The sequence below is a fragment of the Scomber scombrus genome, chromosome 1 (genome assembly GCF_963691925.1).
Source record: "Scomber scombrus chromosome 1, fScoSco1.1, whole genome shotgun sequence".
NCBI classification, from domain to species: Eukaryota; Metazoa; Chordata; class Actinopteri; order Scombriformes; family Scombridae; genus Scomber; species Scomber scombrus.
Window position 1 is genome coordinate 1787022 of NC_084970.1, and position 24988 is coordinate 1812009.

Genomic DNA, 24988 nt, shown 5'->3' on the forward strand with positions numbered 1-24988 from the left:
CAACTATATGAAGGGTTAACATGATTAAAACAGTTTTGAACCATATTTAACACATATTTTTGAGATGACATTGATCAGGTTTACATACTTTCAACAATTAAAACCCTGCTGAGTTTACCTGTTACTCCATGACTGAACAACGATTTTGAAGAGAACAATGTCTGCTTCTGGAGGAAAGACGCTCCGCTTCCACTTAGTGATTTCATCAACAAGAAAATCATCTGAACATCTGTGGTTAAAACATCTGTATTAATCTGTTAATGAATGTGGGTGATTCTAACAGAGTCTGTTATCCTCTGCTGGTTATACTGTAGGACTGATATGTTGATAAATCTAAAGCCTCTGAGATGCTGCACAGAGCACAGTGACATTACACACAGCTGTTCACTGTTTTATGAAATCAGCTGATGACACCAGACTGCTGCAGTATCACCACACACACCTTTATACTCATCAGACCGGTCAGTTATAACTCAATATTCTTTCTTCTTATGAATGATACGTCGGGTTAGCAGCTCATCAGCCAACTTTCTTTTTAGCAAAAGTAACTCATGTTTTATTCTTGAAACACATTGCTTGACAAATGCGTCGTTATAATAGCTGCCAAAGTGACAGCGCTCCTGGATATTAAAGGAAATGGGAGATGACACCCTGATTGGTTAACAGCGTGTTATGCCCAAACACGCCTAATGAATTGACTGTGATGGGAAAAAAATAAAATAATAATAAATGACAAACAATTAGCTTGTATCTCTTTAAATTCCGTGTAAAGTGAGAATAAATATGTGTTCTGAGTTTGACATACCACAGAAAAATGTGTTAACCACCCTGCCAAATTTGAATGATTAAAAAAAATTGCCAAATATATGAAATTAGGCTTCAAAGTTGTGTAAAACTCAGCCTCTGTCTCTGCTCCCAAACGCTGTGGGCGTGCCCGCCGAGTTCTCTGAAACCCCGCCCCCTACCAAGTGTCACCTGTCAATCAAAGCTAACTGGCTAACTGTAGACTGTAGTAGTAGTGTGCGCTGAATGTATTTATACCACTACAGCAGCAGGGGCGGGTTTATGCCAATCACCGGCACGTTTCAGACCCGCCCACTAAATCCTGAACACAGAAATGTTGAAACACAGTTCAAATCTAAATGGTTGAAATGCTTTTTATACCTTTTTGAGAAATACATTTATGACCTATTTAATGTGTTTAGAAGAAAATGGCTGAATTCACTTTTTTTTGTTTTTTTATACATTTAATAACCAAGGAAAGACTGAAATATAATACAAATCTAAGGGTAAAGGGGAAAAAAATGAAATCCTCTTTACTGCTATCCCAAAAAAGTCACACTACCATCTCTTCAGCAAAACAAGTTACATAACACCAACAACAACAACATCAACAACAACAATTTGTTACATAAATGCAACAAATGAGAAATACAAAAACACATTTTCCAGTGTAATTACTCAAGTTTTTGGTGCTACCTGAATAATCTTCACATCCTCCAGTTCAATGATTTATGAAAATAGAATTTCTTCAAGGATAGCACATAAAGCTCTTGCTTCATTATTAATGTTGCAGTATGTATATCGTTTTAAAATGTTAATGTAAAAATGCACTTCAGAGGTGGCTTTAGCATGAAGTTTGTAAAATGTGGTGATTGTACAGCAGCTTGAGGAAAAGAAGAAACCGTAGATGAGCACAAAGGACAAAGAAGGAAATGGCTGTTAGATTTATAACTGTCACTGACATACAGACACAAGCAATTTCCCCACACATGAGTTATCTTATCTATTTTTAGTGCTCCAATCTTATTGCTTTATTTGTTGGTTCCAACCCTCCTATGACTCACACCCACCTTTATCTCACCTCTGCTTACTGAGTAATTTCATCCAACATCAAACATCATGGCTGTTGTGTCAGATCTGATATCTGTGCTGTGCTGTGAATTATGCAACAAAGAGAGGAATGGAGGGTCGCTCCACTTTAATTATTACTCACTTTTTATTTCTTAAGTTTGCCTCTCCTTTAGGGTAACACCATAGATACACTACTCTCTTTCACTTTGTTGTAGCACCAAGGGTATTCAACTCCGAGGTAATATTTAAGTTCCTCTCAGGCTGATTATGTTAAGCATTGTTTTATGTGTATTCATTCATTGTATTGAGCAGCATTGCAACGTTGTCTGCTCACACCAATATGTTTCACATACTCACAAAATTCACATTATACATCTGGAATTGTTGCGATTAGTTGATTATTCATGGCAATGTGGTTAGCCTAGCTTACCATAAAAACTGGAATAAGAGGGGAACAGCTATGGACCCCAATATAGTCATTTAGTTTATTAAATGGTTTAATTATTATTAAAAATAAATAGTTAAGCGTGTATGCATAATATTTCATAATAATAGACTGAATATAAAAAACCTGTTTTATTATATATAATGGTTATTTATTTCATATCTTATTTCATTATTGAATTGTGACTAAATTGGGGCTCCATAAACAGCTAGCCTGACCCTGTCCAAACTTCATAAATGTACCTACCAACACCTCTAAAGCTCTCTATTTAACACACTGTATATTCATTTAAAACAGAAATGTAAAAACAGCAGTTATGTGCCGGAGCTAGTTTATTGTGTCTTTTTATATTATCCATATCCACCAGCACTTGTGTGTGTTGTCTCCAGCTGTAATGCACGTTATCAGATACAGTCTTTGAGTACAGCTTTCCAGTTTAACTGTGGTGAGCAGACTCTGGGAAGCTGCACACATCTGTTGTTTGGCAAAAAATTGTGAGAAGAGAACGTAACTCATCGTAAAAACCAGACATCATTTTTACATCTCTGTTTTTTTTGTGGACAAATAAGCTGAAACATTTTAGCTTCAGGTGTTGTTTGGAAAAAAAAAGATTAAAGTATTGTTTTCCCATTGCTGCTGGGTGCTATAATAGTATCTGTTTCATATGAGAAATGATTTCAATCAAACTATTATATCCTTGTTTCTCATCATATAAAATAGAACTGATGTATTATTATCATAACACAGTGAAGTGGTGTGTGTTTGTATGTACTAGCTGCTGGCTGGAGCTCCGTTTGGAACAACGAGGAGTAAAACGATCCCCAAGGAGCACCTGGCTTCAGCCCAGGACCTGGACACCATCTGGTCTCTTGGGGCAAGTGTCTCTCTCCTTTTACTGCTCTGTCAATAGCACATTACTTACAGATACAATGGACCATTATTCCAAAATTACTTTACTGCCTCCCTGACCTCTATTCCGGGACCAATTTACCCCCCACTCCCCTATTCCCCTCTTATAAAAGTTACCATAGCAGTTTAGGCTTACAATTATGTACTGGGCTGGTAAAAACCCTTATCACTGTGAAATTTCTACCATTAGCCAATAATGTCATTACATACCAATATTGTATTTTTTGGTAAATATACAGTATTTCATTTTAAGATAATAATGAATCCAAAGTTTTGTGTTTGTGTGAGCAGGTGTGTGTCAGTCACCTATCTCTATAGAATCTATCAGTGCTAAAAAGCTGTCAGAGTTTTCATGTATGGTACGATTCAAAATGTGTGTGTGTGTGTGTGTGTGTGTGTGTGTGTGTGTGTGTGTGTGTGTGTGTGTGTGTGTGTGTGTGTGTGTGTGTGTGTGTGTGTGTGTGTGGCTCCCACAGGGCTACCTGCAGTACTCTGTGTTATTCTATGGATACTATGGAAGAGTGAGGAAGATTGGCAGCGCAGGGTACCGGTTGCCCCTCGCCTACTTCCTGGTTGGGATGGCAGTGTTTGCCTACAGTTTCATCATTCTGTTAAGAAAGTAATCATCAGATTTCTAAAAATTTAAACTGATGGAATAACAGTTGATGATGTTGTCATGTGATGTGACGCCTGAGGCTGATCAGGTCTGTTTCAAAAGAGGACTTTGTTGTGTGCTGTAACAATTTACTGTTTAAGTCAATTCAGTTAGTAAAAGTCCACAACTTGTTGCTCACTGAAAGGTGTTTGTTCACATTGTGGTCCTTTTATTTGTGATGTTTTGCATGTTTGTGTGCTGCTGCGCGTCCGTGTGTGTGTAACAAGCACAGTGTCTGCGCGCTGCACACCAGCCTATCTAGGAGCATATTGGACTCTTGATGATGCACCTTTAATAACAGTGACATATGCGCCAGTGACTTTAGATCTGTTTTTTTTGGTCAGTAGCGCAATCGCTTTCCTCTGCCTCAAGATAGCAACGCACCACCAATGCGCCTGACCACACCTCATTTTGAGACCAACACGCCCATAGGCTCACAGACTGGTGCAAGTGCATTTGCTATTTAGACAACGTGGGCGCAGGGCGAGAAAATGACAACTGCGCCGGGCAAACTAACAAAGACACATGTGCCACGCCCTCCATCCGTTGTGCGCTGACTGCAAGATGGGGCCCTAATGATCTGGTCACATCAGCATCTAAAACTGTTCATGTTCAAATCAGTTCATTTCAATGGAATTCCCTCTGTTATTATTGCAATTTATTAACTTTGTTGATCATTGACATGTCAATTCTTCTTGTTGACCAAAAAGCAAACTGTTCTGACAGTGCTGACCTATGAATTAACAGAGCTAGAGAGTGAGGAAGATATCATGATCTGTTACCTATGGCTGTGTTATAAAACTTGATCAGTCAGAGTCTAAACTGCTTCACACAAAGACCCCATTTTAACGATTTATTGAGCATCGCGTGAAGTGTGTAGCACAAGCCTTTGGGGCGTGTCCAAATCCACTTTTGCTATTTTAACGGCGGGAAAATGGTCAATGCGCCAGGCCCATGGTCCAAAAGCATTGGACTTAAGTCCCCTCATTAATCATATGTGTGTTTTGGGTGTAACGCAGTTAACCAATCAGAGTTATCTCCCATTCCCTTTAATATCCAGGAGCGCTGTCACTTTGGCAGCTATTATAATGGCGCATTTGTCAAGCAATGTGTTTCAAGAATAAAACATGAGTTACTTTTGCTGAAAAGAAAGTTGGCTGATGAGCTGCTAACCTGACATTTAATTCATAAAAATTAAGAATATGGAGATATAACTGACCGGTCTGATGAGTATAAAGGTGTGTGTGGTGATACTGCAGCAGTCTGGTGTCATCAGCTGATTTCATAAACAGTGAACAGCTGTGTGTAATGTCACTGTGCTCTGTGCAGCATCTCCGAGGCTTTAGATTTATCAACATATCAGTCCTACAGTATAACCAGCAGAGGATAACAGACTCTGTAAGAATCACCCACATTCATTAACAGATTAATACAGATGTTTTAACTACAGATGTTCAGATGATTTTCTTGTTGATAAAATCACTAAGTGGAATCGGAGTGTCTTTCCTCCAGAAGCAGAAGTGGTTCTGAAATCCAGCACTATCGCTTTCCTCTGCCTTAAAATAGCAACGCGCCACCAATGTGCCTGACCTCACTTCATTTTTAGACCAACACGCCCATGGGTGCACAGACCAGTGCAAGTGCATTTGCTATTTAGACAACGTGGTTGCAGGGCGAGAAAATGACAACTGCGTCAGTCTGAAACTTACAAAGACACATGCGTAATTAATAAGTTGATTGGATGGTTATATAAAATAATCAGAAAATAATAATAATAAGAAAGTAAGAAAGTAAGACATAAATATTTTATATTGTTTGATTTCATGGTGGTGCTCCCTTTTTTTTCTTTAAATACATTCCAAATATAAAAGATGATGCTGACTGTAAACTGTAACTCTGGGCTTCAAACTGGCTGCAATTCAAACCTAATAGGTGACGTCATGCCACGCTACGTCCATCTTTATATACAGTCTATGGATGTAACCTTAACAGTCTAAAGCCCCTCCAGTGTCTCCTTGAGTCATTCATTACACTCAACAATACTGAACAGCATATCTAATATCTAATAATAATTTATCATTCTTCCAGCTTTATAAGTAGTAGGTTTGTCCTGAGGCAGTCCACATAGGAAAAGTCAATGTGGTATTCCCATAAGACCTTGCTTTGTAAATTTCACATCAATATACTGATTAGACTAGATGTAAAAAAAAAATTGTGTAGGCTGTGAATGTGTATTTTAACCTGATGATGGTGCCAGAGGAAGGGTTAAGAGGTCACCAAAATAATTCATCCTCTATCAATCATAAATATACAATTCTACATGGGATCTGACCTGGATTTGTTGATTTGTCCTGCAGAATGGCCAAGAACTCACGTCTGAGCTTGGCCAGCGCCTCTGATGAGAACTTCACATTCTGCTGGAGGGTTTTCTGTGCCTGGGATTACCTGATAGGAAACCCAGAGGCTGCAGAGAGCAAAGGAGCTGCCATCGTCAACAACATCAGGGTCAGTTAGACTTTAATGCTGTTTTATTCATCCTCAAACCAGGGACATCTCTTTTCTCTGCTTGTATTCTTGTGTATCTCTCATGCTTTTCATGCAGAGAGCACTAACGTAGAAATAAAGAATGAGCCTTAGCTTCTTTTTTACCCTCTAACACATGATACCAAATGTTTTTCTGTGCAGGAAGCCATTGTCGAGGAGCAGGAAAAGAAGAAGGATACCAGTCTGTAGGTGTCTGATGTTCTTGTGTCTTGTTTTCTCTACATGTTCACGATTCTGAGTCAGCAGAAACAACCAGATTGTGACTTCATCAACTTCCTCACTTGTTTCCTCTTTGAAACATTTTCAAATCCAGCTGATTTACAGCGTCTAGCATGTTAAATCTATATAGTTATGTTCATGCATCCTCACATAAAGCATAGAGATGGACTGTGAATTGTTAAAAGGACATCACTGGAGTGACAGAGGATATTAAAATGGGATCCATGAGTGTTTTCCCACTCCATATCTCAGTTACTGTGGTTAGATGTCTTCCTTCAATCAAACACACTGAGCAGAGCAGGAGCCAACATTTAGGTTGTAAACAAGCCTAGATATCACTTAGTGTTGTCCTGTCTTCTATGATGAACTAATTACTACAACAATGATCGTCTACTATGGCAAGACCTTCAGATGGATAGATTTGAACCACAATCCACAAATGTAGTATATTAAATAAGATCAGGATGAAGTGTGTGAAGGCAGAATAGTGCCATAAAGACAAAGACTAGCAGACTATGATTTGCACTTGTAACTTCTGAATCTTCCTATTTGTGCGCTCAGTTACCTCATCCAAAAATGTGCCAAAGAATCGTGCCAAAAATCACGTAAGAAGGATGACGCAACTTAGTGCGCAAATAGGAAGATTCAAATGCACATCCCTTGGTGCAGTTTTGTGAGTATAAAATGACACTTGCAATTAGTTTTTTTTGCAGTTTTGCGGATCGGAAGTTCCAATTCCAAACTCTAAGATTTGTATTCTTTATGCCACTATTCTACCTTCATAGAAGTGAGCCTTAATGGGGAAAATGATGTGTTGTTGTAACTACTTTGATGCGTTTTTTAAATTATAAAGATAAAATTGATTTCTGTGTGTTTTCTTCAGGGCCGTTCTGATCAGCCTGCGTATCTTAGCCAACATCCTGGTGCTGCTGTCTCTGGCCGGCAGCATCTACATCATCTACTTTGTGGTGGACCGTTCTCAGAAACTGGAGCAGGAGAAGCAGGAGCTGACACTGTGGGAGAAGAATGAGGTAGCAGAGCGGAGCAGAAATCATCATCATTAGTTAGATTAGATTATCCAACATATAATACATTTCCAAAGAATCAATGAAAGTGGAGGCCTGACACTGATGCAGTGGAAAAAAAGCTTCCATCTATCAGTGACAGCTGATCATTTCATTTAACTTCAAACAGGCTGCTGTTTCAGCTTCATGACTCCAGGAGCAGCTGTTCAGCTCTGCACCATCTATTATTATTCACGTCTGACAACTGATATAGTGCCCCAACTAATAATCAGTAACATTATAGTTTAGAAAGTCATATTAGAAGTACAGCTCTGACTATTAAACCCAAAGTGATGTCTTCAGATTACTTATTGAAAAAAGCTCTTAATGTAGTGGCAGAAAATCCTACCAATGAGTTTGTCCTTTAACTCCTGTGTCCTATTTATTTTTGTGTTTCACAGATGATTAGAATTTATTGTCAAACATGAAAACATGTTTTTTCGTGAGTCCATTTAATCAGATGATGCTGTGTTCAATGACAATATCGCCTCTTCACTGCCATCACCGCGTCTTACGTCATTCTTCCAACTTAAAGGTTAAGCCTCGCCCTCACCACCTGAGGAGGGAGGAAGGTGCTCACTTACTGATACAAATAAAATTCATCCTTTTTAATCAATAATTCATCTTAACTAATCAATATGTCCTGAAAACAGATATAAACTAAATAAACTTAAATGCGGCTCCTACACTCAATATATATTCAATGGACATTGATATGAAAAGCAACAAATCCTCACACCTCCATGTGACATGAATAGGGATGAAAATCATTAGGATTTTATTGATATAACTACTCTTATGGCAAAAATATTACATCACAATTTTTTTCAGGCAGGATCACGATCCACAATCTTATTACAATTCTTTCCATTTTGGTTCATGTTCATGTGTTCATTATACTAACAGTCTGTCTATAAAGACTGTGAAAAGATTAGGAAGACTCAAGAGGACGTTGAAAACTGGCTGTGAACGGTTTGTAAGATCAACATTCTCACCAGTCGTTTTCATCTTTTAAAATATTGAGAGAGAAAGACATCCTTTTTCTCATCTTTACTTTATAAGAAATGAATACTGCAAAATTGGAAAAACACAGAAGCACTATCAATTCAACAATGGAAAACATGAATGAAATACTATCTGAACATTAAAAGGACGGTATTGGAAGATAACAACAAAGAGTAACTTTTCCAACGAGTATGGAGTTTAATCTGTGGTTCTTTGTAGAGCGAGAGGAGTCACAGAATAAGGAATCACAAATGATCAACATATATAAATTAAAGGAGCCTCGTGGGTTGTTTTTTTTGTTGCTGTTTTTATGGTTGTTGTTTTTAGTCTTTTTTTGTTTTGTATTTTTATAGTTTTATCGTTTATTTCTTATTATTTATTTTGCTGTTTTTCAATATAATTAGTTCTGTCTTCTTGTCTGTACGTGTTGGTGGTGTTTGTGTACTTGGGTGTATGCCTGCAATTGAATGTCTGTTTTCGTCTGTGTGTATAATTGAGTCGGTGAAGATAATAAAATTCCTTTGATGAATGATTGAGATTGTATAGAAGTTAGTGGTCAAGCAAATTAAGCAGATCAAATATATGTAATTTAATTTCGATAATGAATGATGAATATGATGAAAAGTTATATGTTTGTATCCTTGCTCACTCAAATAAAAAAAGGGAAAAAAAGACAGATTATTGAGACATTTTAATTGTTCACAATGTAATATCTACATATACTGTATTTCACTGGATGAATTATAGATTAACAACCATGTCTGTGACCATCACATTCTCTCTCTCTCCCTTCAGGTGAGTGTGGTGGTGTCTCTCATCACCATGATAGCTCCGTCTGCCTTTGAGCTGGTGGCTCAGTTGGAGATGTATCACCCACGAACGTCGCTGCGATTCCAGCTGGCCAGGTACTCCCCACTGCTGCCCAATGCGGCATTAATGACCCACTATATAATACATCACAGCTCTAACAGCGCAGTAACAGTGGCCATGTGGTTATTTGTTCACAGAGTGCTTGTTTTATACCTGGGGAATCTCTACAGCCTCATTATTGCTCTCCTTGATAAGGTCAACAGTATGAGCTCTGCTGTGAGTATAGACACACTCTCGCCATCAGTCCTTTCAGTTAAGAATCTTTCATTCCTGAGATCCGATGATGTGGTTGTATTATAAAAACTGTCTGTTGTAGAGAGCATAAAGGTTAAGTCCACTGAAATGACAAAAACACTGCTCCAAAGGTTTGAGATATCAACCCCTGAAAGTTGTGTCACCACCTCAATACAATTGTGGTGAGTGGAATTATGTTAATTCTCCCCCAAAAGCAACATCTCTCCAGAAACAATATCCCCATTCCCAGTTGTGCATGTCACTGGAGGTAATACTTGATGCTGTCTAACTGATCCATGTATTTATCTCACTGGGTAGATCAGCGATTAGAGATAGGTTCCAAACCTTTACGGATTGTGCAATGTCAGTAGTTGCAGGTGTAAAAATGTATGGAAATCTGAGTGAACTGACCCTTTAATCGTATCATTCAAGTCAGTTGGTGATGAACATCAGGTACATAATCTTATAAATACTTATTTAATGACTATGTTATTTCACCCAAAAGTGTTACTGTATGTTTTTATGTGTTATGTGTGTTAAAATGATTATTATTAGTTATGAAAACAATAGTTTAACATTTTTAGAAATATGCGTATTTCTAAAAGAGTGAGATTAGACAGATTTAGCCAGAGTTAGCCTAGCTTAGCATAATGGATTGAAGCAAAGGGAAACAGCTACCTTAGCTCTGACCAAAGTTACAAAATATACACCTACCTATAAAACTTGGCTTATTTAAATTATGAAAAGTGCTCGTCCAACAGCTACATCTATAGTGGCTGTTGTTCATCAAGACTTCAATCATGTCTACATTTTTGTAAACTAATGAGAAATAATGTGGTAATTAGTGAGCTTGAGTTTCATTAATTACATGAATTAACAATTTAAGAAATTGGGTTGCTCAGGTGATGTACACTGCATTTGTGTATTTTCCAGATCCCAGTGAGTCCAGGCAACTGGTCTGACTCCAGCTCCTTCCTGGCCACCATCTCCCAGCCAGAGGTGGACAGTCTGTCTACCCTGGTGTCTGAGATCTCTGTCTCTGAGCATCGTAACAGCACCGTAGCAACCATCACCACGGTGCTGGATGTTACCAACAGCAGTAGGAGCAGCTCGGGGACAGTGACCAATCAGACAGCTCTATTTGAGAAGAACACACGCTCTCAACAGGACCAGTGCTGGGAGACCTACGTGGGACAGGTTGTCTTTACTGGTTGATTCACATGGCAGTTTACAGGAAGGATTTCAAGATACACAGCTGAGCAGCAGCTACTGGACACAAACAAGTCTCAATACACAATTCATCATTTTTATTTTGTATTTTTTTAGTTTTCAATGTGGCCAACATCTGATAGCAAAACATGGCTTGGTGTGACTGACGTGTGCAAAAGTTTTGTCAAGATTTTTAGCATCTTTAAAACTAGCTTAAAGGGTCACCTCACTTATCATACTTATAATAACAGATTTTCTCTCATATCACCTGTGGTATCTAACCATGCAGATAGTTTCATATGCTACAGTTTGAAAATATAGTCCACACCTAAAGTATTTGGACACTCTCCGCTAATTTGAAATAAAATAATGGATACTATGTATGTGCCACTTCTCTATAATTGAGCAGCAATACATTATTATTGAAATAACTGTGTGGGAGATAATGCCCTTTTTAGACATCATAATCATCAACATCAGTTTCTTATCTTAAATCTACTGAATAATATTATGTGTTACTTTATTGAATAAAGTAACCATTGATCTAATTTTTATGGAGTTTATATTAATATATTTTGATTTATATGTTATTAATCAAAATATAAATTTGCACAAATTGTATCATGACAGACTTTTAGACCTTTATGACTTTCATTTTTGTGATTGAAAGTTTATTGGTATATGAATTGGAGAATGATAAAATATACAATAAAATATGTGTATGTTTGTTTCCAGGAGATGCTGAAGCTATCCATCATTGATATGATCTTCACAGTGGCCAGCATCCTGCTTATTGACTTCATCAGAGGTTTGGTGGTTCGCTACCTGAGTGACTGCTGCTGCTGGGATTTAGAGAGCAAGTTTGTAAGTTGTACACTGTCTCTTGACTCATTTTCCTAACCATCTAGCACTCTGTCAATGCATATTATTTTAAGGCTGAACTGATAGCGCTTAATCACTCTTATTTAGATGGGCTGACTTAAAGGTATTGTTGTGTAGAATATAGTGGCATTTAGTAGTGAAGTGTGCGGATTGCAACCAAATGAATACACCTTTCTCCACTTCCAAGTGTGTAGGACAGTGGTTCCCAAACTCTTTACAGCCACGTACCCCTTCAGCCATGTACCCCCTACTCCCGCACACACAAAAAACCTGTCTGTAAGCCCCCCCACCACCACCACCACCACCACCACCACCACCACACACACACACACACACACACACACACACACACACACACACACACACACACACACACACACACACACACACACACACACACACACACACACACACACTCACACATATATAACACATTAAATAAAATCCCTTAAATTATTTCTATATTATTTTATTTTTCACCAAATAGATCCATTTTTACCAGCATTTTAAGTGAGCAACACCAGTTCAATTTTGAAAAAAGAAATCTACCAAACATTTCTAGAACATATTCAGTCAAACTGAAGTACAAACTCACCACAGCTTTAATGAGAAGGGTTTGCTTGAGACTCTGCAATATTTGGCTGAATTTGAGAAAGTCTGAGCCTTAAATTGTTCTCCACACAAAGTCTCGCTCTGTATTTTGTTTTCATGCTTGTCAGAGATGAGAATCCACTCTCACACAAGTACGTGGTCGCAAAGGGCATCAAGGTCTTGACAGCGCGTTTGGCCAGTGCAGGCTGTTCTGTGCACAGTCCGATCCAGAAATCTGGCAGTGGCTTTCTGATTAAATTCCATTTTCAGGGATCCATTGGTTGAAATCTCAATGAGACTCTCCTGTTCAGATATTGATAAAGAAGCAGGCAGAGCTGTAAATAGATGACGTATCCAACTGTCTGACCTGTCAGTTTCGGGGAAATACCTGAGCAGCTGTGCAGCCAGCTCACTGAGGAACGACGGAAAGACCTCTGTTTTGTTGTTCTCTGTGCAGTTTAACTACTGTAGGGCTCTGTACTTAAGTGTTCATTCTATGGTAATGAACATACAATGATTCTTATTTTCAGGTGATTACACACTAATTAAAACATACTTATGAATATTATATTCCATTTCTGCCAAGTCTGTTCTGCTAGATGCCACTAAATACTACACACTGCACCTTTAAAGTGTCAGTTTGCTCAAATCACACAAAAAATCACACAAATCTGTTATTATCAAACTGTACAAATAGTTTTGGTTTCATTTGTTAAGGTTGTCAGATTTCTATCTCTGACTGGAATTAACTCAATAACAGTCTGCTTGTATCTGCCAGTCATAATTCCAAAAGGAATAATTCCATGAGTATACTGAGAAATTGTTTAAAATGTAGTTTTTCAGTTCTGTGAGATACAACAAACATCATTTTGTTCACTTCCACTGTATTGGGGGTGGAGACCTTTTTTAGACAAATACTCAGAATGCTACAAAACATGTGTTGTTGTTTAGTCTGAGATTTAGAGGTTAAAGAGCTCAGTTCAGGTCTCAGTAAAGAGTCTTAGGGTCCCACCATGATCTGTTTCTATGGATTTTTTACTACAAATGCTGAAATGGAAAAGCAGTGAAATGTAACGCTGTGAAAGTTTAAAACCAAAAGAACAAACATATTCTTATCACATTAAGGTGTAAATAACCCAAAAATCACAACAATAACGATTTTTGTGTCTCTTCTCAGCCTGAATATGGAGAATTCAAAATAGCTGAGAATGTCTTGCATCTGATTTATAACCAAGGGATGATCTGGTAAGTCAGAAGAATCTTCTAAAACAACCTGACAGAAATTGAAATGTTGAGGACATCTTTAAATTCCATCACATCACCTCTGTCTTGCCACTGTGTGTGTAATAGAGGATCTAATTCAGAGTTAATAGTCTGGCTGCTGCTGACCAGTCTCCATGACCCTATATTCTCTCCATCACAGCACTGTGTCCAGCTCCACTGTATTTCCTCAGCTCATTTCCGAAATGTCGCCTCACAGCAATGAAGATAATGAAGTGAACCCATGAGCCACTGAGTGTAATGTCTTTTATATGAGGTGTGACCCCCAGTAGCTGTGTCTGTGTATCATTACTGACATTTCTTTTTTTTTTTTTTTTTCATCCAGGATGGGAGCTTTTTTCTCTCCTTGTCTTCCTGCCTTTAACGTGTTGAAGCTGATTGGTCTGATGTATTTGAGAAGCTGGGCTGTCCTCACCTGTAATGTTCCCCATCAGCAGGTGTTCAGAGCGTCCAGGTCTGACACATATACACACACACACATATACACATGTACGTTTGTAGTTATATGGTGGTTTTGTTACCCAGGCAGAGTTCTAAGCTAAAATCCAGTGTGTGGACTCTTAACTTTTTACTGGTAATAACAGAAATTGCTCCCTGGTAATAACAGCATGACTTTTGTCCAAAAATGATGAGGACTAATGTATTATACATAATAATATGAATGTCATTCTAATAGTTTAACGGAAAAAGAACACAGTCATGTTTCATCATATGAACATATAAAGGACACATAAACGTGCTTGATCTTACACAGACTTCCAGATTGAAAAGACACACGATTGGGTGTATGTTCTCTTATGTCACACATGCCTTCCTGTGTAAGCTCAGCATAGTGTGTGCATGTGATCCTCTTTTTGATAAAGCTGAACCTGCATCAGCACACTGCTCATATTACACATTATGAACCTTGGTTTTCAGTTTATATGTCTCATCTTTTTTCATTTTAAACACACGCACACACACACGCACACACACACACACACACACACACACACACACACACACACACACACACGCACGCACGCATGCACGCACGCACACACACAAACACACACACACACACACACACACACACACACACAGTCTTAGGTGACTTTTGGGGACATTACAGAGACTTACATTCAGTTCCTGTAAATGCACCCCAAACCTAACCCCAACCATAACCACTGACCCAAAAATCATCTTTTTCCCAATTGGGACATAGATTTTTGACAAGCCATCCCCAATCAACTGGTCTTTAGTCTGAAATTTGTCCCTGAAGCCTATGACAGACACACACGCACGCACGCACGCACACACACACACACAAACACACACACACACACACACATGCACACAGGCCTAAGGCCCTCAGCCCACACTGATTTATGTAACGATGCTGTCATTGCCTCTTTGAGTCCTTATCAGTCACTCCCAGATGTGCTGGAAAATACAAGCACCCACACTCACACACACAATCCATGATACAGCTGAAAGAACACTTCATGTGCGCCATTAAACACAGTTCTGCTGAAGGAGGGAGAGCCTTTTATACGCTACCTACTCATAACCACTCATATAATCTAATATAATGAGCACTGAGACACTTGAATGTGTGTATCACTGACAATATTTCTGTTGGTGATAATAAGGATGTTGTTTCAGCATCATTGAAATAGTCTGGTATTCCTGACCTCAAACAAGAAATGCAGCTGCTAAAATAGGAACAGAATTGTTTTCCTGCGGACTGTCACAGGTGTGAATGTGTGGGTCAAAGGTGAATGCTGTCTTTGAATCACACTCACACAGGAGCACCACACCCAACATCACTGTAAAGTACCACAGATGTAAGATGTAAATAAATAATATGAGTCATGTATTTTTATTATGTACAGAGCTTGAGCTGGGATGTGGTTAGTCTAGTATAGCATGGCTGCAGACAGAGGCCACAGCTAGCCTTGCTCTGTCCTGGATTAAACAAATGACATATATAAGTGAGCTTGTCTCCTAATGTTCACAGGATCCAGCTGCACTGTGGCTCTGTTGCTGCTGCAATGTCCACTGGAAACATTTCAGAAGCTGAGCATATGTTCTCATTTCTGATATAGTTCAGAGTTGTTTTTTCAGATTTTTTCTTGCTCAGCAAACATACTGAATACATTCGCAGCATGTTTAGAGGGTAACAGATGCTTTGTGGTCGTGGTCTGAATATGACTTGAATAAGCACAGCTGCTGTCATTAACCTGTTCATTTTGTCAGATGATGTAGTGAGTTAACAGGTGGTATTTATGAGCTGTGATCATATTTCACATTTCTAACTGACAACAAACCAAATGAATGTAAATAAGAACTATATGGTGGATTTAGCTGCATTAAAACAGTGTATGTGATTATAGAGAGCAGGAGACTGAACAGACGTTTAAATGAGACTCTCTCTCTGCTTCTCTCTCTCTCTCTGTTGATCACTAATTAGAAACGCAAAAAAATTGTCTTGCTGTATATGTATATATATTAAAACAAAGTCAGTAACAAATGAATCCATAATTCAAAGTGAATAAATCAGCTACCATGGCTCTTTTGAGTGACTGTCCTCTGACGCTTGATTGTCTGCCTCGTTTGTAAGTTGCTTTGGATAAAAGTGTTTGCCAAATGAAAAATACAGATATTTATATACATGCACAAGTGAATTTCACACTTCAGAACCAGACTGGCAAAAATAAACCTGAAGCATAATGAAAGAGGAGATTCGAGGAAAGAGCCAGGTGGACACGCAGCAGCCAGTGTGGTAGCTGATCTCTCCAGCAGGTCTGATGGAGCCAGATTGTGACGCAGACATTTGCTGTGGACAGTGTTTGTATTTCTGATCTTGGGACAGAGCTAGGCTAGCTGTTTCCACCTGCTTTCAGTCTTTATGCTACACTAGGCTAAGAATGTCCTGAATCAAGTTGTACACTTAAAGACGACATATTCTGCACATGTACAAGTCTGTATTTATGTTCCAGGGCTCTACTGGAATACATTTGCATGACATACAGTTAAAAGAAATAGTTATTCATCTTATACTGGCCCTTTACACAGTCCCTCAGTTCAGCCTCTGTCTAAAACAGGCAGATTTAGCTCCTGTCTCTTTAAGGCCCCCCTCCCGATAAGCCTACTCCGTTCTGATTGGTCGGCTTCCGGAAGCTGTGTCATGGCTGACTTCTGGTAGTTTGGGAGGCTACATCAAACTATAGCAGCAGGAGTTCACTACCTTTTCTCAACTTCTCAAATTACGTCACCACATGTTGGAACTGAATCAGATCTGAAATATGAGACAGGACAACAAATGGGAAAACCATAGCAACCAATTTAGCAACCAAGGCTACTGAACAGACATTTACAGACATGTGCAACAAGCCGACATCAGCTCATCAGAAAGATAATAAAAAACGTTCAGCATTCATAATCCCAACTGTTGACCTGACTTCTACACGTGTTTTGGAACTATTACAATGTTAAATATCTGACACCAGAACAGGATATAAATAACAAAAAACACAATATGTTCTCTTTAAAGCACAGACATGTGTGATAAGTGCCATTGCACTGTAGAGTCTCCTTCGTTGTTTCAGTTGCTGTATTCACGAGAGTGAGCGCTGTCAGGAGAATTCATGATCACACTGGCTGGCTGTTGCTGGAAGCTGAACTGGAGTCATTTCTATTGTCTGTCCATTTACTGTCCAGAGAACTGAGCAGTACTACACACACAGTGAAGTGAGCACTGCTGCTCTGGTGAATTAAACATGGCTGTTTTGTGTGTATTCAAGAGCTTTACCACACCTCAAAGATCTGCTATTAAACACTGCATTTGAACTTGAGTATATAATAGTATATATTTCACTGTTTTATACTCAAGCAGGTTTAACCTTTTGAAAAGAAAATCTCTCCATGCTGTTTTATGTCCACTAGGGACATATACTTCTCTCTGTCTTTCAACAGGAAGTTAATTAAGAGAACAATAGTAGTAGTCCCATTGGGTTTCCTCTTAATTAACAGAATGCGGTAGACTACATGTTAAGGTCTATAAAAAAGACCATTCACTAGTGTTGTTTATTTAATCTTACTCTCAGGACCCTTTCTTGTTCAGAAATGATCTACTTCCTGCTTTAACATGTCTAAATGGGACTTTAGGTTGTAGAGTGGAGTGTAGTATGAACACCTGTGTACATGGATTGCAGGTCCCTGTGGTTTTAGATATGTCTTTGTCCTTACATCACTATATAGATGGCACTCTGTAATGGAACCCAATAGAGAATTATTGTATATGATTATATTCCACTGTAAAGGGGAGTGGAGGAACAGATCATTTCTACAAATTATATTATTCTGTAATTGGATTATTTCACACAATGTTCTTCAGGTTGTTCTAACAGCAGCAGTGTAGCAGTCTGACAACATCAGGAATGTGAAAGTTGTTCAATATATGCACATTATCATGCTTCTGTGTTCTCCTTTTTCAGATCAAACAATTTCTACTTGGCTATGCTGCTTTTCATGCTGTTTCTGTGTATGCTGCCTACCATCTTTGCCATAGTGAGATACAGACCATCACAGCACTGTGGACCATTCAGGTAAACAGGAGTTCATTTAGTTTAAAAGTTTAAAGGAACATTTGGAAGAGGCTGCTCGTGTGTGTAGCAGTCGACGTAAAGTTGATAAGTTGGAGGCAGACAGGGATGCTGAAGTATACTCCTCTGTGTGTGCATTCATTGCCAGTTACAGGTTTAGGTTCAGACAAATATGTGAGTTTAAGTCTATATTGTTTCTAAATGTGAAAATAAATAAAAGGATGAAAATGTATGTTTCAGTGGTCAAGAGAAGATTTATGACATCATCTCTGAGACAGTGGCCAGTGACTTCCCCATGTGGTTCAGTAAAGTGATGAATTACATCACCAGTCCAGTCGTAGTGCTGCCAGCACTGCTGCTGCTGTTGTAAGGATGCATGCACGTACATGGACACACAACTACATGCAACCACACACACACACACACACACACACACACACGTTTACATTTCAGTATATCAACAAGACTCTTGTATTGTCCCTGTGTGTTTCAGCATGCTGATATATTATCTCCAGTCCATTGCCAGATCCCTCAAATTCACCAACAACCAGCTGAGGATGCAGCTCCAGACTGTGAGTTTCTGATGATGGACTGTTACATAGTTTTTGTCAGTTTCTGGGACTGAGCAGACAATTATTCTACATACCTCTTTATTACTGCACATTTGTGCTGTGTGGCTTTACATGTTGGTGGCGCTCACTTTGTAGATAGGGCCAAATTTTGTCCTTGCTGGTGTCACAGGTTTAGTTATTGGTGGAGCTGTGGCAGTCAATTTCAATTTCAAACATACAAAAAAAAGAAAAAAGATGAAGCTAAACAAAACAAGTGATTTAACAGACAGTAACACTAGATACAGTATGTGCATGAATACAGTGACATGTACATATTAAAACTCTTACATACTGGTCATAATCTGACCCCACTTATTCCTTTATAATTAGTGTCTATACCAAATTTTGAAATGTTTTTTTTTAATGTTTTCTTTAGATTTGACACTTTTATCGTGAAAATACATTCACAATCACATGATATTATGTTATCTAAAAGGAGAACTTAACAGTCATAATTCTGTTCATTTATTTAAAGTGGAGGATGTAACAGTATTTTGAATATTATGTTTCACGATTTAACCTTTAACACCACCTCTGCAAAAATATGTTATTTTAAAAATATTTCCATTTTTGGACCTTCTAGGCCACTATAGGAAAAATCATAACATTTCAGGTTTAAAGAATGTAATTTATGTGGTTTTTTCATTACTTTCAGATGTCAAAATGGGTCAAATTTTAGAGCAGGAGATGTTAGTTAGGGGTTAAAAAAACAAAACAAAAAAGCAGCTAAAGCTAAATAAAAACCAAAAGTGTTGGGTGTGGTTGTAGCAAAGTTGAATAGAAATGATAATTTAGCTCATGGTACATGCAGTTGGCAGGACTCTGCACCAGCCACCAGTCTTTAACACTTAGGTTATGTAGAGTGAGGCAAGGATCATACTGTATGTCTACTACAAACACTTTTGCAGTAGGCACACAAAGTACTACACACAAACAATGACAATCACAAGTATCTAACACTCACTGTCACACTGGTCTATCTCTGTGTCTTTTCTATCAGACAGTATCTCCTCCTCAGTGGCATTCATCATGTTCCACTTAGTTGTACATAAGCAAGATGTTGGAAGTAGTTGTGTGAAGAACTAGAACTACAGTCACCAGTCATACTGTTAAAAATCCATTACAGGAGAGAAGGAGACGCCAACATCTCAGCAGCTGCAGTAGATTAGAATGCAATACATTCCTAGTCGATTAGACAGGAAGTTCTTTTTCCATGTATTGCTTTCTTCATCCACATACACCCAACTAAATACATCACTAACCCCTGAATATCTAAAGGTAGTCTGAGAAACATGGCACTGACTGGAGTAGATCTAGGGGTTGGAGGTTGAGGTAAAGTAGTTATAACAAAAACATTTCATAACTTCTGGAATGAACTGAACTTTCCAGGTGATGATATCTGTGTGTGTCTAATGGTGGAATTTCCCTTTAATTCCTTCAGGAGCGCACTGAGGACAAGAAGAAAGTCTTCCAGATGGCTGCAGGTACAGTATCTTTCTCTTGCTGTGCATTATATGATTTTGTGTGCTGCTGTGACCTCTGACCCTGTGACATGTAACCCGACCTCAGCCAGACTCCAGGCTCCAGAGGCCGCAGCAGATAAGAAGCCGGATCAGCAGGAGAGCGACATCACAAGCCAGGAGGCCTCCATCCATACTCCGTCTCCACGGCGCAACGGCAGTGTCACAAACTTTCAGTCTCCGGTTCGTCGTGGCAACAGCATCCGCACCATCACCCAATCGGCATCCAGGATGGACCTGAACAGAGGAAGTGGAGCTGGATCCTCCAGAAGTCCCACAGTGTCCATACTGCCCAAACACAGGCTGGAGCACATTCCTAACAGGTCTCGCTAACTCATATATTAGTTTAGTTAATCAGGATGAATGTAGTGCATGTTTGTGGTCCAGCTGATTAATAGTGAAAATGTTGCCAGTTGGAACATTTTAATAATATTTCACACAAATAAACATTTTACTTGTGTTAGTATTTTTACAAAGGCTGAACCGTTTGAGGCAATTATCTAAAAGTAATAGTTTGGATCAATATTCAAGGATTCAAGGATTTTACTTGTCATTCAGCCATCTATGTACATGAAGGAACAAAATACCCAGTGAACTTTTGTATGAGTCTATCAATTATATATATATATCTCAATACACATATATTAATATACATATAAACATATACTACATATCTATATACACAATTACGTGATAAAATAAAGAACTATTTACAATAAAAAAATTTTTTTAAAAGAACAAATTAAAATCGAAGTAATGTGAGCAGGTCAGTGTACGGTTAGAATATCTTTACATACCGAGAGGTATTACAGCAGCAATGCAATGTAGTTTCATTTAGGACTGTATGATTAAGGGGAAATGCAAGGCTGCATTAGTACCTTCAGCGGCACCTGAGCACTGAAGCTCATATCCCCCAAATAACTTTTATTTTATTCTGATTGGATAATGCTGCTGTTGGGTAGAAACCTTGTAATTAATATTTTAACTCACATAGGTGATTTACTCACTTTAGGTTTGGACATACTAGGTTTCTGACAGTGACCATAATTATCAAAATCAAGAGAATAGGTCAAGCTTTGTGTTGTATTTCTGTAGAACCTGACAAAAAAAAGTGTACACATTGTTTTTTCCCATCATTTAGGGGCCCTTTCTGCTCAAGGGCCCCTGGGTACTTCCCCAGATTGCCTGTATGGTAGATCCAGCCATAGGAAAAGGATCAAAAATGGGTCTTTTATTTTCTTTTTGTCTATTAGTCTTTATTTTATTTCTGCCCTCTGTAATGAAATGTATAATATAACAATAGATGAAATAGTTACATCACAAAGATGGATTTTATGCACACCACAGAGGATCAATGCTGTCTGTGTATCAGGGTTTCATTTCCCTCATCACCATTAAACAAGCGGTTAATGTTCATTCGGCCCGTTCTGCACACGTTTCATTCAGTCCTTAAACTGTTTTGGATTCACACACTTCATCATCAGTTCTCTCACAGAGCACAGAGCTTTGTTTACATGTACGTCTCTGGTTGTAAAACACCAAACCAGTTGTAAAACCAGAGGTGTAGTGAGAGAGTGTGTGCCATACTGTACACAGCTGTCTGCCTCTCCGCTCCGTCTCTTTAGCTGTCACTCTAATCATGAACTTGTGACAGTGATGAAGGTGCTCTGTTAGGCTGCAGCTACCCAGAGGAAAAAAAGTTTGCTCTGAGTGTCCTCAGTCTGCTGCTCCAAAACCCTCCTGGTTAGCACGTCTGCTTACATGACTCAGATTAATGTGATTGGTTTAATTACAACAGACAAATTCAGACAACACCACCGTATCAAATTCACATTAAACACAGATTAGATTTAACACAGATTGACACAGGAAAGCCCTTCATGTGCAGGCCATCAACAGCAGCACTCCCAGGGATAAGACTGGTTATCATTGTTAGGATTTTAACCCTTAGTTATCATTCAGACCTGCACACATCACATATCTGTCACCTTCACACCACAATATAGAACTCAGGATTCCTACTGTTTCTAACACACAATCATTTTGTCATTTAACAGACTTATTTGGAAATGAAAGAATAGCTGATTTTAAATAGTTGGAAAGTGTCAAAATGATATGGGTTTGCCTATCTGATGTAAGTTTATCTGACCAATCACAAAGCTATGATGAAGCAAAAAACTCCACTGTTTGCACCTCCCACTTCAAATGAGTGAAGGTCTGTGTTTGTGAATATCTGTGTGACTGTGGGTCAGTTGTCAGTTTACACCTAACTGTCAGTTGAACCCAGATATATGGACAGAGTGTGTTATGACAGTAGGGGGAAAATATCACATAGGTTTTGACTCTTAGGGTAACTGCACCGTATACAGTTCAGACCTTATGTGATTGGTTTATGGGAGTTTATGATTTCACACAGGCTTCAATATAATCTGATGTGCATCATATTTATCTGGATAATTTTAAATACAGAGTGAGGCAACAACAAACTCTTCAAGCACTGAACATGAGTGTACTGACTGTGTAAACATGTGTGTTGATATATAAAAGTATGCTCTTTGCAGCAGCTGTCTGGAGGACACATCTTCAACATGCCTGACCAAACAAGCTGACATCATGTTATCAGTTTGATAATGACAGACAATAAGACATTTGTCCTCATTCACATCAGGCTACAATATCATCACATATAATTCAATTTTAGGATTGTTTTTGTAATTAAAGTGGAGGCAACTTGTAAGTTATGGACATGATTTTTGGCATGAAAAAGATCAAATATTAACATGCTGAATATTGGCTTTGAATACTATACTGTACCATCATTTTTGCATGTTTGAGTCCATTGCGTGCAAATTATGCATTACATCACCGCTGACCAATTTACAAATCACACCAAAGTTTATGATTTTTTAATGTGTGTTTTTTAGCATCCATGCAGCCATTGCTTTCCATTCACTGAACTGCTTTAACAGTCGTTGAAACCTGTTTATTGATCCATCACAGAGCTTTCATTATGTCTAAATGCAATCCACCCATGCTTTTCAACAGCACTGCACAATGATAACATGCCTATAATAATAATAATACATATTTATAATCATGTGTTGTCCTTTCTCACAACAGGCCTTCACCATTTCTTGGTGGCCCTAGTGGTTCCTGCAGGTCCAAGTCTTACCATCACATGGCATACAATCCACCAGCCCGCTATTCTGACATCCACTCTGACCCCCTGTACAGGAAGACCACATGTTCCATACATCCTGTGGAAGCTGCCAGTATCATCACTGCACAGAGTTACGGGGGACGACGTGGTCACACCCGCTACGTGATCGTCAACGAGCGGGAGCCCAGGAAGAAGCTGCTGCGCTCCGCCACACGTATCCCACGTCACTACCTTATGGAGGAGCCGGCAGAGATCCTGGAGCTGTACCCACGCAACATCAAACGTTACACAGCTCGCACCGCCCACCACCAACCCCATCCTCAAAGATCCCACCCGTCAGAGCAGCATCTGAGCGAAGAGGAAGAGGAGGAGGAAGAGGGAAAAGGTAGGAGGAGGATGTCGCTGGGGAAGACTCATCGGCCCCGTTCTCTCACTGACCTCCATCAGTCAGCACACTTCTACATCGGTGAATGCAGAGAGAGCCACATGTCTGTGGCTAAAGACAGCCACGCAGCTCGAGGAAGGTACGCAGCCCAGGAGGAGGATGAAGAGGAGGATGGTGAGGGAGAAATGGACTGGCGAGATATAGAGTCACACTCCCGGTCTCAGGCCAATGTAAGAGGAGCAGACCCTCTTATGGTGCGAACCAGGCGTCGCATTCATTCTCCAGGGAGACACTGTCAGTCCCCTGCCAAGACCAGGCACATGGAATCTTATGTGAAGCCCAAGACGAAACCGAAGCTTGACCCCTCTCTGACTGAGTCAGATTCAGCCTCTCTGGCCTCCAGCAGTGACCAGCAGAACAGCAGCACAGACCAGTACATTCAGGTCATCCACAACAAGGAGCGCTATCTCAAATCTGACACGAGGCAAGGAAAGCTGGGCAAAAAGAAGTCCAAAACCAGCTTTGATTTAAATGTCTCTGAGTCAAACGACCTGGTCTGCTCCAATGTATGACATCTGTGCTGAAATTATTTATTCTGTTAATATATATTTCTCAAAATATATGCTGTCAGTGGGGTAAATGTAATGCATCGAAAGCTCAGAGTGTATTAATATAAATGTGATTTTTTTTCTCCTATGTGTGGTCTTGTGTCTTTTTCAAATCAGTGTTGGCCTATTATATAATTATCACAGCAGTGTGTAACAATACATATAAATAAATAAAATATGAAGATCTTTTATAACTCAATTGCTTCCTCTGCAATCACAATAAAATAGTTCATCATCTTACATATTGATCAAACCTGGCCTGAACACTCTATACAGAACATTACAGCTGGAATGAAATGACTACTACAACTCCCGGCGTGCTTTGCTCCCAAGAACCAAGAAGGGAAGATTCCAGC

General features: G+C 39.0%; 1 protein-coding gene across 1 annotated transcript in view; it reads left to right on the forward strand.

Moving 5' to 3' along the window:
* LOC133980375 (transmembrane channel-like protein 3) overlaps positions 1–24596 on the forward strand; it is a 44565-nt gene extending 19969 nt beyond the window's left edge. Inside the window, exons 6-23 of the mRNA XM_062419082.1 lie at positions 3075–3173; positions 3685–3827; positions 6221–6368; positions 6549–6592; positions 7510–7657; positions 9491–9600; positions 9703–9781; positions 10733–10996; positions 11744–11872; positions 13659–13726; positions 14088–14216; positions 18241–18351; positions 18589–18714; positions 18842–18920; positions 20401–20443; positions 20529–20802; positions 21243–21245; positions 23600–24596. Coding sequence (XP_062275066.1) covers positions 3075–3173; positions 3685–3827; positions 6221–6368; positions 6549–6592; positions 7510–7657; positions 9491–9600; positions 9703–9781; positions 10733–10996; positions 11744–11872; positions 13659–13726; positions 14088–14216; positions 18241–18351; positions 18589–18714; positions 18842–18920; positions 20401–20443; positions 20529–20802; positions 21243–21245; positions 23600–24596 — 2994 coding nt within the window. The remainder of the gene's footprint in view (positions 1–3074; positions 3174–3684; positions 3828–6220; positions 6369–6548; positions 6593–7509; positions 7658–9490; positions 9601–9702; positions 9782–10732; positions 10997–11743; positions 11873–13658; positions 13727–14087; positions 14217–18240; positions 18352–18588; positions 18715–18841; positions 18921–20400; positions 20444–20528; positions 20803–21242; positions 21246–23599) is intronic.
* Positions 24597–24988: the final 392 nt, after the last annotated feature.